At 37.1% G+C, this 13157-nt stretch overlaps 2 protein-coding genes across 6 annotated transcripts in view; one reads left to right on the top strand and one right to left on the bottom strand.

Moving 5' to 3' along the window:
* SLC15A2 (solute carrier family 15 member 2) overlaps positions 1-12519 on the top strand; it is a 39555-nt gene extending 27036 nt beyond the window's left edge. The window contains exons 15-22 of the mRNA XM_082459399.1: positions 184-318; positions 1261-1425; positions 1579-1625; positions 3192-3302; positions 3969-4065; positions 9497-9643; positions 10217-10321; positions 10668-12519. Coding sequence (XP_082315525.1) covers positions 184-318; positions 1261-1425; positions 1579-1625; positions 3192-3302; positions 3969-4065; positions 9497-9643; positions 10217-10321; positions 10668-10844 — 984 coding nt within the window. The 3' untranslated portion in view covers positions 10845-12519. The remainder of the gene's footprint in view (positions 1-183; positions 319-1260; positions 1426-1578; positions 1626-3191; positions 3303-3968; positions 4066-9496; positions 9644-10216; positions 10322-10667) is intronic.
* The window catches only part of ILDR1 (immunoglobulin like domain containing receptor 1), a 99580-nt gene that overhangs the window by 21688 nt on the left and 64735 nt on the right, over positions 1-13157 (bottom strand). For 2 of the 5 annotated variants that reach the window (XM_082459414.1, XM_082459416.1), the window contains one exon: positions 1632-1745. The exons of 1 other annotated variant lie outside the window; for it this stretch is intronic. In XM_082459414.1, coding sequence (XP_082315540.1) covers positions 1701-1745 — 45 coding nt within the window. In that variant the 3' untranslated portion in view covers positions 1632-1700. Of the gene's footprint in view, positions 1-1606; positions 1746-13157 lie in introns of those variants that run through there. 2 more of the 5 variants (XR_014262878.1, XR_014262879.1) reach the window with 2 other exon arrangements.

Here is a 13157-nt window from a genome sequence, read left to right as displayed (position 1 = left end):
GAGCTGGTATTTCCCCCTCCAAACTGCCTTCAGAGTTTTCTAAGCCAAATGCTCTTTAGAGGTAGAAAACTGTGTCCTACTGACTAGATGAGCTAGGCTGTCGAGAAAGGACTGAGGTATGTGTTCTCATGGTATCTGAAGGGTTATTTGTTGGTAATTCTAACATGTGTTCTCTGTCCTAAGGAAATGGCCCCACCCCAACCAGATTCCCAAGAGATTTTCCTACAAGTCTTGAATCTGGCAGATAATGAGGTGGAGGTTACAGTGCTGGGAGATGAAAACAACTCTCTGTTGGCAGAGTCCATCAAATCCTTTCAGGTGATGTATGGACTTGAATGAATCAGAAATACATTCAGATTATGCGCCAAGGCAGCAGCATAATACAGTGGTGAAGAGCGTGCACTTGGGGAGTCAAACTGCCCCAGTCCAATTCCTGGTTCTGCCACTCCCTAGCTATAAGACCCTGAACAGGTTATTTGATCTCTAAGCCTCAGTTTTAGCATCTGTAAAATGGCAATAATTTTTATGTCATAAGCTGTTGTAAGGATAAATATTATATGTAAAGTGCTTAGCATAATGTCTGGGACATTGTAAGCTCTCAATAGGTTGTAATTTGTCTTATTATTTCAAACTGCCTTGTAACACACTCCCTGTGGAAGAGTTTGGCTTGCATATTTTCACTACTATATTATACATATTCTGAAATATTCATTTAAAAATATTTTTTAAATAATAAAAGTAATATACGTTTATTGTAGACAATTGGGGAGTATGTCAAAAGATATAAAAACCACCTATAAATCCATCACATGGAGATAATCATAGTTAGCATTTTTGTATAAATGAATAAACAAATTTTTAAAAAGTGTTGAAACACTATATGTTGTATTGACCTTGATTTTTTTCTTAACATTAACTGCATCATAAGCATTTTCCCATGCCCTTAGGTAAACTTTGAGAATGTGATTTTAATGGATACATAATATTCTATTCTGTGGCTATAACATGGTTTAGTAAAATATTTCCTTATAGGTATTTAATTTTTTTTGTTATTATACATAATTCTATAATGAACATCCTTACTCATAAATCTTTATTCAAGCCTCTAATTACTCCTATGGTATATTTCTAGAAATGGAATTACTAGGTTAAAGGGTAATGTTGAAAGTATCTAATGAGGTCACCTGCCCTGGGTTACTATGAGATTGTGATGTCCAAGATGGGGTAGAAGGTGAGTGTGACAGGCTCTTCATTCTATAGAAAATGCCACACTATTCCAGACTCCACCTGAAGACAAAAAGCCAGAATTTCCACTTCCAACTGAAATATCACAATTTGTCTGTCTACACTGAGCATTCTGTGGAGGAGAAAAAATGGTACACTCTGATCATTCGAGAAGATGGGAAAAGTATTTCTAGCATGATGGTAAGTTGAGGAATGGCCTAGTTTCCAAATTATCTTAGAGTATGATGACTGGGCTCATCAATATCTTACCAAGGATATGACTGATGATCAAAGTTTCTGATTATCAGTTCCCTCTTGTCAGCTATAACTGATTTTTACTTCCCTCTGTTGTAGGTAAAGGATGAAGAAAACAAAACAACCAATGGGATGACAGCCATGAGGTTTGGATGCCAAGGAGACCCAGGCCTCTCTGTTCTCTTGAATCTTGGGTCTCTTCTGATCTGTGGGGCTTCACATTAAGAGACTTCACATTCTACTTGTCTTGTACAGGGATTCTCTTCCTAGAATGTCAAGAGAATTAGTGTCAGAAGGCATTTCCCAGGGCAGTGAGAAGCATAGATTCAAAACCAAGTCTTTTGGCTTGCTTTCTCCTGTGGTATTCAAAGATGACCCTGTATTTATGTACGCCCCCTGTGCTCTGCAACATAAATCTCTTCTGCTGAATTGTATCCACTTATCTTGCTCTTAGGAAAATAACTGAATTCTTTCCTCTCTGTGATCACCAGAGAGAAATTTAGAAGTAAGCAAATAATCCTCCCTCCGTTATTGGTAGTTGAATATCTTTTATAGTTACTGTGTTTTTAAAGTGAAATTTAAAATAAACCTATAGAGGCCTCATGGTTTAGTAAAGGCAACACACTTGGAGTCAAAAGACTTGGTTTTGAATCTAGATAAGGCTGAAGGTCTTGTTAGACAGCCTGGGACATTTACAGAAATGGAGCCCTGAAGGGGTCACCTGCTCACTGGGGCAGGAATCTGACATGAAATAGACAGATGCATGTGCCTATTAGATGGTTGCTGTTGACAATAGCATTTTAGAGGAGAACTTTCAATGAAAAGTTTGAATTTCACTGAAGGGTGGAACAGTCATAATAATCTGCTTTTGCATATGCAGCTTCAGAAAAAGTAAACAGATCAAAATAAGTACGACAACAATGAGGATAGGACTTCCCTGGGTCAGAGAGCAATGGGAACCTCCAGGAAGGATGAAAGGGAGCAATTTCTAGGTTAGTGCAGGATGATTGAATGTCCAGAAATCAATATCAAGGATTTTAGAGGGAACTGCCCTTCTAATCCCATGGGCCAGGGACCAACGCAAATGCTACCAGAAACCCAAACTGAGGGAGCAATTTAGCGGCCCGGGTTCAAAAGACTAGAAAGATGGTTCTGGAAGAGTCCAGGGTTATCTGCAGACCCAAAACAATGATAGTTCAACCTACTGTGGGCTGGGAGTCTGAGCTTTGCATAAGTCAAATCAGACTTCATTTGTAAGAGGATAAAGTATCAGTTTTATATAAATACTGGTATGTGTATATATATATATACACACACACACATAATTATTTTTCTTAGTGGAGTCTCAGTTGATGAATTACACCATTAGAAGAGGGAAAGAAATTAGGTGCACCTAAGGTGGGTTAGTAAGGAGACTCGGACTGCCATGGGTGATTACAATAGTGTCATCCCAGCTGAAATCAGGTGAGAGTGTGGCAGATAAAAAGCTAATACCTGAGGAAAGAAAAGGTTAGGGACAGCTAAGACTACTGATTGCTTCTTACATGTGAGTTCGTTTATTCACCCAGTTAACAATATACATCACGTACCTTTTATGTGCCAGCCACTGTTCTAGGCACTAGGCGTATAGCAGTAAACAAAACAGAAAAGGCCCCTGCCCTTTTATCAGGTGGGAGAGTTTGTCTGATCTGTAACAATGTCTCTACCCTTAGGTTTGTTAACACTTTGCATGAAGAGATCAACATCTCCCTGGGTACAGATAGCTCCCTCCGTGTTGGAAAAGACTATGGTGTGTCTGCTTACAGAAGTGTGCAAAGAGGAGAGTAAGAGCATGACCCTTGTAATTTTACTTTTATCAACAACTTTTTTAAATGCTTTCTTTGCATATAGGTGGGAGGATTACATATATCTCAGCTAATTTTAAATACACACAGATTCCTGCTCTCTTTCGACCTTTGCCTCCTTCCCTCAGTCTCACCTTTTTCTGCACAGATATATTGAGACCATGCTTGTTGTAAAGGCCATACTGTATAGTCAACAGGCCATCTCTGGGAGGTTTGCCAGTTTATTATTGGCTTCCACTCCTACCCTTTGGTAACTCCTATTAACACCTCCTTCGAGCTTATCCTTTCAGGTTCACTGTTTTATGCTGTTCCACTAATTCATAAGACTTAGAAGAGAAAAATTCGTAAAATTTAGATGAGAAGACTTAGAGTCTGAAGTTCACAAAAGAAGAGAATTTGTGCCTTCTTCATTCAGGTTTAAGGTGAAAAAAAAATTAGCCAACAGACAATGAAAAGCTCAGATCAGGGGTAGAAAAAACCTGGCATGAAAATAATTCACTCTGAGACTCCTCTCCTCAAAGAGAAATGGTAGCTTTGCTGATTGATTCACCATCAGTAGAGAGATGAAATCACTCTTTCCTCCGGAGATGGGAGTGCTTTTCTAAACTGTAATGTTTATTCTAACCTAAATTTATCCTGTTCCAGATATCCTGCAGTGCCTTGTAGAACAAAAAATGAGGACTTTTCACTGAATTTGGGTCTACTAGACTTTGGTGCAGCTTATCTGTTTGTTATTACTAATGTAAGTAGCTCATGGCCACCCTTACTCTCTCCTTCCATATATCTGTATCTATATTTATGTCTATATAACTATATCATATCTATATATATATATATATATATATATAAATCTATATCTATCTGAATCTGTATCTATCCTGGGACCCAAAGAAGACTCTGTGGCAAGACAGCATCACATACTTATTTCTAGTGTAAGGTGATAGTTTCTGTAGTGACTTTAGAAAACCTACTAAGGTCTCCATGAGGACTTAAAAGAGATAACATTGGCAACAGGCACAGGGTCTTGGGGAATGGTAGACATAATTTATCTTGAGTCATTGCTATGAGGTGACATGGTCTGCTGCAGTCTCATTATGGCCCCAAGAAAACAATAATTGTTTAGGTCTTCTTGACTGACTCCACATGCGGGTCTCCTAGCTCCTTGGAAACTGATCTGCTAGCATATCACAGTCTGAAATACCAAGACTGGTAGCAAATGTCAATCTCTACACAAAGTTTAGGGGATGAATTAACTGTGCTCCATCAAAAGCAATTGTCTCAGCACTAAGGACATGACACCTCTGAATTTTAATTCTGATGTGAATCTTGATTCTAATTTTATTTCATTACTTTTGACATTGTATTAAATATAAAAAGAAGACAGTGAATAAGAAAAAGATGGAAAATTTCTAGAAGTGTGATGAGAATAATCTGTAAAGTTTTTTTTATTTTAATTAATTTAATTAGCATATCTTTAGTATGCCATTTTTTATTACAGCTTTATTGAGATATAAGTCATATACCATACAGTTCACCCACTTAAAGTGTATAATGGTTTTCAATGCACTAACATATTCAATATATATTGTATATTCAATACATATATAGAATATATTTTCAATAATGTATGTTCAATGGTTTTTAATAAATTCACAGAGTTGTGTAATTTTAGAACATTTTCATCATTCCAAAAAGAAGCCTTAGCAGTTACTCACTATTCCCCCCCATACCCTCTAGCACTAGCAACCACTTGTTTACTTTCAGTCTCTATAAATTTGCCTATTCTGCCTATTTCGTATAAATGGAATGATATAACATGTGGCCTTTTGTGTCTGGATTCTTTCATTTAGCATATTTTTTAAGGTTCATTCATATAGCATACATCAGTACTTCATTTCTTTTTATTGCCCAATAATATTCCATTTTATAGGTATAACACATTTTATTGATATTCATCAGTTGATGAACATTTGGTTGTTTTCACCTTTTGACTAACATAAATAATGTTGTTATGAACATTCATGTACAAGTTTTTGTGTGGACATATATTTTCACTTCTCTTGGGTGGAATTGTTGGGTCACATGGTAACTCTATGTTTAACCATTTGAGGAACTGCTAGACTTTTCCAAAGTGAGCGTACATTTAACATTCCCACCAATAGAAGGTGGCAATTTTTCTACATCTTTGCCAACACTTGTTTTTCTATCTTCTTAATTATAGCCATCCTAGTAGGTATGAAATGATATTTCATTGTGGTTTTTATTTATATTTTCCTGATGACTAATGATGTTGAGCACCTTTTTATGTACTTTTTGGCCATTTGTAATCTGCTTTGGAGAAATGTCTATTCAAATTCTTTGCCCAATTTCTAATTGGGTTGTGTTTTAATTATTGAGTTGTGAGCATTCCTTATGTATTTTTTTTTTTTTTTTAGAAATTCACGTTCTTATTTATTTATTGATTGATTGATTGATTGCTGTGTTGGGTCTTCGTTTCTGTGCGAGGGCTTTCTCTAGTTGCGGCAAGTGGGGACCACTCTTCATCGCATTGCGCGGGCCTCTCACTATCGCGGCCTCTCTTGTTGCGGAGCACAGGCTCCAGACGCGCAGGCTCAGTAATTGTGGCTCACGGGCCCAGTTGCTCCGTGGCATGTGGGATCTTCCCAGACCAGGGCTCGAACCCGTGTCCCCTGCATTGGCAGGCAGATTCTCAACCACTGCGCCACCAGGGAAGCCCTACCTTATGTATTTTAAACATAAGTCAATTATCAGATATATATTTGCAAATATTTCCTCCCATTCAATAGGTTGTCTTTTTAACTTCCTTAATGGTGTCCACTGAAGTACTAACATTTTTAATCTCTATGATGTTCAGTTTATCAATTTTTTTCTTTGATTGCTTGTGCTTTTGGTGTTACATCTAAGAAACCATTGCAAAATCCAGTGTCATGAGAATTTATGCCCATTATTTTCCTTTAAGAGTTTTATAGTTTTACCTCTTATATTTAGGTCTTTAATCCATTTTGAGTTCATTTTTGTATATGATGTGAGCTTGGGGCTTAACTGCATTCTTTTGTATGTGAATATCCAGTTGTCCCAGCACAATTTGTTGAAGACTCGTCTTTTCCCGTTAAATGGTCTTGACATTTCTTGTCAAAAGTCAATTGACCAGAAATGTGAGGGCTTATTTCTGGATTCTCAATTCTATTCTATTGATCTATATATTTATTCTTGTGCCAGTACAATAATCTCTTGATTACTGTTATTTTGTAGTAAATTTCAAAATCAGGAAGTATGAGTTTTTCAACTTAGTTCTTCCCTTTAAAGATTGGTTTGGCTATTATGGGTCCCATGAATTTTCAGATGAATTTTAGGATCAGCTTAGGATCAGAAGCCAGCTGGGATTTTTGAGAGGGATTGCACTGAATCTGTAGGTGATTTTGAGTTTTGCTATCTTAACAATATTGTCTCCTGGTCAGTGAACATGAGATGTTTTTCCATTTATTTAGGTCTTCCTTAAGACCTAAATTTTTCAACAATATTTTGTAGTTTTTAGAGTATAGGTTTTACATTTATTTTGTTAAATTTATTCCTAAGTATTTTATTCTTTATTTTGCTGTTGCTAATGTAATCATTTTCCTAATTTCATTTTTAGATTGTTCATTGCAAATATGTAGAAATACAATTGATATTGATCTTGTGTCCTGCAACCTTACTGAACTCATTTGATAGTTTTAATAGTTTTTTAGTGGATCCCTTAGGACTTTCTACATACAAGATCCTGTCATCTGCATAAAGAAGCTTTACTTCTATCTTTTCAGTGTGGATGACTTTTATTTCTTTTTCTTGACTAATTGCTCTTGCTTGAACCTCCAATACAGTATTGAATAGAAGTGGTGAGAGTAGACATCCTCTTAGGGGGAAAGCATTCAGTCTTTTATCACTAAGTATGTTAGCTGTGGGGTTTTCATAGGTATTTATCAGGTATCAGGTTAAGTTCCCTTCTATTCCTAGTTTGTTGTGGGTTTTGTTTGTTTTTTACTCTGAAGGGGGGAGGTTGAATTTTGTCAAATGCTTTTTCTGTGTCTATTGAGATAATCATATGGTTTTCTATTGATATGGTATATTATATTAATTGATTTTCTGATGTTAAACCGACCTAGCTGTATTAGTTTTCTAGGGCTGCTGTAACAAAGTACCACAAGCTGAGTGGCTTTATCAACAGAAATTTATTTCCTTACAGTCATAAAGGCTAGAAGTCCAAGATCAAGGTGTTGGTAGAGCTGGTTCCTTCTGAGAGCTGTGAGAAAGAATCTGTTTCATTTAGCTTCCTTTAGCTTCTAGTGGTTTTCTGGCAGTATTTGGTGTTTCTTGATGTGTAAAAGAATCACTCCAGTCTCTGCCTTCATCTTCTCATGGAGTTCTCCCTGTATGTTTGTCTATGTTCAAATTTCTCTTATGAGGACACCAGTCACATTAGATTAGAGCCCACCCTAGTGACCTCATTTTAACTTGACTAATTCTATCTGTAACAACCCTATTTCTAAATAAGGTTACATTCTCAGGTACTAGGGGTTAGGACTTCCAACATGAGTTTTAGGGGGACACAACTCAACCCATAACACTTGCATTCCTGGTGTTTTCCTTCTGTCTCTCATATACTGCTCAAGATAGAGGCTATATATATTGTTTCTGAATGCCAGGATAATAAGCATCTAGAGTAGAGATCATATATTAGAGGCCTGAGGGCCCAGTTCCTCACGTAGTCCTGTTTTGTTTGGTCTGTACAGTCTTGACAAAAATAAAAATAATTATTATTAATTGACAATATTTAAAATTAGAGTGATTTTACCTAAGAAACTGGAATCCTTACATTTCTTAAAAACAAAATCAGAAGATTCTATAACAGATATTACCATGTCAGTTGGCTGGTGCTATAGTGCCTGTACACTTTAGATGGGGCTGGGCTGTCCAGTTCACCATAGTCCCTATCATTACCATTCAGCCTGCTTTGTTTAGTTAATTACCTGCCTGTGTGTATTTGAGAATGTGACCTTGATTTACAAGCTCAGGTCACAGTCTTCTCTTAGGCTAAGAAAACCCAAATATATGCCCAGGTATTGTTCACAATACCAACTAAAACAACATTTGCCTTACTACATTTCAAACGCAATGGGTTTTGACTCAGAGAATCAAGGGCATTTGGACATCAAAGACTTTTGATTTCATGGACTTTTGACCTATATGTTTTAGCTCCGCTATTTTTATCTCATGATATATCCAGATATTACACTGGCTATCTAATAACACTTACTACCTAATAACTTGGTTTTACTCCAACAAAAATACATAATTCCAAAAATTTAATTCCATTATTGTAAGAAATATTAGTAAATATAATCTATATAAAATAAAACCAACTACAGCTAAAAACCTGCATGTAATAAAAGTAATTTTAGATGAAAAAAGAATTGTAGAATCGTGTATATTGGTAACATTAATAACAAAAAATTGACCCTGAAAAGATTCTTTTTGACCAAAATTTCACAGAAAAATTGCATCTTTTTGACAAAATTTGAATGTATAAGATTTGAGTTCAAAAATAATGGCTAATAAATAGAATTCAACATAGCAAGTGGTATTTGATATGGATTTTAAAACATTGATCAAGAAAATCTTCAATGTAAGGGTTACCAAGAAAATAACTCATTTTGATAAAAGTAATTTTAGTAAAATAGATATTTAAATGGAAAATGTTAGAAATAGTTTAACTGTATTTACATAGAAAATTTAACAAGGAGTTAAACTTTTCTTAAGTACATGCTTTTCTGAAAATTCATTGTGTTTGTATAATTCAGATGCCATTTTACATTTAAAATGTTGGTCAGGATCAAAATACCCAGTAGGTCAAAATGGTGGGAATCCAAAGTACAGTATCAAAATAGTCTACCATTTAAGGGCTCTGCAGTAATGGTATTTGATTGACTGAAGTCAGGGAAGTGAGTTCAGTGTTAGTGAAAGGAATTTCAAAAAACTGAAATTGTGTAGAAATTGCTTGGTAGCACAAGGATGAAAATACAATGAGGGGATGGATATAAGACCGTAAAATGTTGTAGGCCAGGAATATTTACTTGAGACTCCTGACAAGCCCATTTCTTCTTTCCCTCACTAAGAGCACCAGTCAGGGTCCTCAGGCCTGGAAGATGGAATATATCCCAGCCAACAAAATGTCCATCGCATGGCAGCTACCACAATATGCCCTTGTTACAGCTGGGGAGGTCATGTTCTCTGTCACAGGACTTGAGTTTTCTTATTCTCAGGTAGGTTTTTGCAAGTGGAAGGTGGAGGTGGAGCTGTTGCTCAGAGGATGGAGTTTTAATCCTGGCACTGCCTTAATTAGGTATGTGACCCTGGCCAAGACCTCCATATTTTTTGGCCTTAGATTCCTTATGGTCCTGAACAGAGTATCAACTTGACTCCTAGGGTAATGGCAGGCTGGACCCTATGCTGTTTGGGATCCAGAAAAGGATACTTAAATACTGAGAATAAGGGCTATGGAATCAAACTGCCCACATTCAGATTTTGGCTGCACACCTAATGTGTAACCTTGAGCAAGTGTATCTCTCTAATGCTATTTTTCTTTATGTAAAAAATAATAGTAATAGAACTTATCCCTTAGGGTTGTAATGAAGATTATATGATATAATGAATTAAAATATTCAGTTAAGAGCTCCATCTTATTGTTACTTTGAACATTATTACCATCCCCTGAATCAATGTGATAGCTGAACTTAGTAGGGGAAGTTTTTGTGGGAGAAGTTTTCTGGATAGATGCATGGGGCATGAGGGTGGTGTAGGGAGTTTGTTTACTAACAAATTTGTGTCCTCTCTAGGCTCCCTCTAGCATGAAGTCTGTACTCCAGGCAGCCTGGTTGTTGACAGTTGCAGTTGGGAACATCATCGTGCTTATTGTGGCACAGTTCAGCAGCCTGGTACAGGTATGGACCTAAGGGAAGCAGGAGCACGTGTCTACCCAAGAATTTCCCTCCAACTTCCTCTGCTCTCTCTTCCCCCTCCCCTCTGTCTCCCACATTCCCCACTCAGCCCTCTGACTTGAGATGGATTAGATACCCACAGACTTTGCCAGGAAAATAGACATGTAAGTGGCAATAATGACTACAATAGGCCCATGCAAGGAGAGGCCAGTGAGCCCTGTCTTTTCCTGCCAAAGCTCTTCCTAAACAGGTGACCCTGGGTAAATCTGCTCCCCAGTCCTCATCCTATAAAGATCCCTTTAGTTTCAGGTTCTCCATATTCTTCTCTTATATGTATTTCTTCCTGCAGTGGGCCGAATTCATTTTGTTTTCCTGCCTCCTACTGGTGGTCTGCCTGATCTTCTCCATCATGGGCCACTACTATGTTCCTATAAAGCCAGAGGATATTCAGGGGTCAGCAGATAAGCAGATTCCCAAAATCCAAGGAAACATGATCAACCTGGAGACCAAGAAGACAAAGCTCTAATGACTCCCTGGACCCTGCCCAGACCCCAATTCCTGACTCTGGTCTTGGCCGTCACCATCTTCAAGCATTTTTTACTCCGACTTGGTTAGAAGAGAGAAGTAGTATCATATCTGAGCTAATCTCCTCTACTTTTCTCCCATGATAGAGGCAGTTCTAGGACTGGGTTTTTCAGTACATTATAGCAAGGCCCCTGAGACTCTATGTCTTCCCATCTGTCAGTGAACTCGGTAAACCTTGTGTAGTGTTGCTGAAGCTGGCCTGCTACCTCCAAATGGCCATGAAAAACACAAGTGTATAATTGAGGTTAGTCTCTGTGGTTATCAGAGTTATGTAGGAATTGTTTTACCTGCCATTTAGAACTGCTGACCCCACTTTTTGAAGTGCTGATTTAGAGGCAAAATTGCAGAATAACAGAGAAATGGTATTTCAAGTTTCTTCATTAGCAGTGTAATTGTACTGTGTACAAGGACCTCAAGAATTGGTATGTCTGGTGTGATCTGGTCCAGGGCCTGGCTTCTCAGGTATCCAGATTTGATAAGACCTTAGTTAATTTTTCAGTACAGATAGTAGGAAACAAAATGACATTTTATTAACACATAGGAGAAGATATATCTTTCTGATAATTACAGTATTTTATCTACTAACCCAAATCCCCTTTCTCAGTACTGATAGATATTTGGAAACCAAATTAAAGATAGTAAACATGGTTCTGGAAAAGAGAACAAGTATAAATTGCAGAAGTCCTGATGAGCCATTTCTTCTACAGTGTACATTCTTCTTAGGGACTACAATGTTTCAGCCCTAGAGTACGCCCTCCTGTGGACAGCTGTGTAGACACTAATTATAATTTTCCACCCCTGACTTTTCAAAGTTGTTGGACCAGCTTTTTCTTATTATTACATCATCTTGCTTATTGCAACAAGTATTTAATAACGACAGTATTTTTATGAATACAACTTCCTTTTTTATTAGTACTTCCCTCGGCCTGAAAGTAGTGGATCTGTTTTGATAATTTTTCCTGTTTTACTTTTCCCAAAATTTTTAAATGCCATTTCTTCATTTAGGCCTGGATTTTCCTGTTTATTAAAAAAAAAGTTATATTAATACTCTAGGTTTGAGCTTCTAAAATGGCAATGCTCAATGGGGGACATGGTCCCATATTAGGATTCTAACAAAATCGGGGGGTTGAGGGAAGGAGTGGTAGAACATGACAGGTTTTTGTTTGTTGCTGTGTTGGTGAAAAAAGTTGAGAAATATTACCTTGCACACAATGAATGAATCAGTGGACAGACATGGGAATATCATGACTCTACAGTGTATTGCTGGGGGAAAAGTTCAGAACAGTTGTCCTAGAGAGCCTCATTTCCATTGGTTTTGCTCCATTATTCTCATCTAGAACTGTGTTGAGTCAGTCTCATGTTGTAAATGTAACAAGGAAAGTTGCTTCAGTTTCTCAAGCTTTAATACTCTAGTCTTAGTTACCAAGTTTTCCGAAGTACCGAAGTGACAGCAACACCATCCAGTTTCCACAGATATCTTAATGTGAACCTGACTGTGCTTCTTGAGAAGATTCTCTGTTCATTTTTGAGCAGCTTTAACTCAATCTGTTCTATGAACTATTGTTTCAAGAGATATTAACAGTGCTCTGTGAATAAAAGTTTTTATGGATAAATAACTTTTGGAAATGAAGCATATATATCTTCTTCTTAACATTTGCATATTAAGGATTCTGAGATATCCTTCAGTAAAGACACAAGACACTTTGTTTAGTCTCACATGGTATAGTGTTCTGCAGAACACTGACTTGGGAAAAACTGGCAGGCAATTCTTCCTTATGTTGAACTGAAAGCTTTCTCTTTGGAACCTCCTACCATTGGTTCTTTCCTTTATGGCTAACAAGAATAAGCATAAACCTCTCTTTTATGCAGCAGAATTTCTGCTATTTGGGGAGAATTTTCATGTCGCCTCCCCAGTCATCAAGTAAGTATTCATCAAGCTAAAGATTCTCAGTTTTTTTTCATGGCTCTTCACAGGGCATAGTCCAGTCCTTTCACAACTGTTTTTCCACTTCTGAAAAATATCCTTTCCCTGAAATGTAACAGTGGGTCAGAATCCCTCTTAATATGTGATATCTGAAGCCAAATATGTACAGCATTCCAGAATTGGTTGGACCAGAAGAACCTGCTTTTCTCCAAACAATACACTTCTGTTAATGTAGCCTTAGGTAACATTAGATGTTTTTGGCAACTGCATCACAATGTAGGCTTACCTTTTAATCACATGGTTGGTTAAAACCTCAAAATTTTTTAAGAG

This window comes from Balaenoptera physalus (genome assembly GCF_965194825.1).
Source record: "Balaenoptera physalus genome assembly, chromosome: 4".
Classification (NCBI taxonomy): domain Eukaryota; kingdom Metazoa; phylum Chordata; class Mammalia; order Artiodactyla; family Balaenopteridae; genus Balaenoptera; species Balaenoptera physalus.
This window is presented reverse-complemented; position numbering and strand designations above follow the sequence as displayed.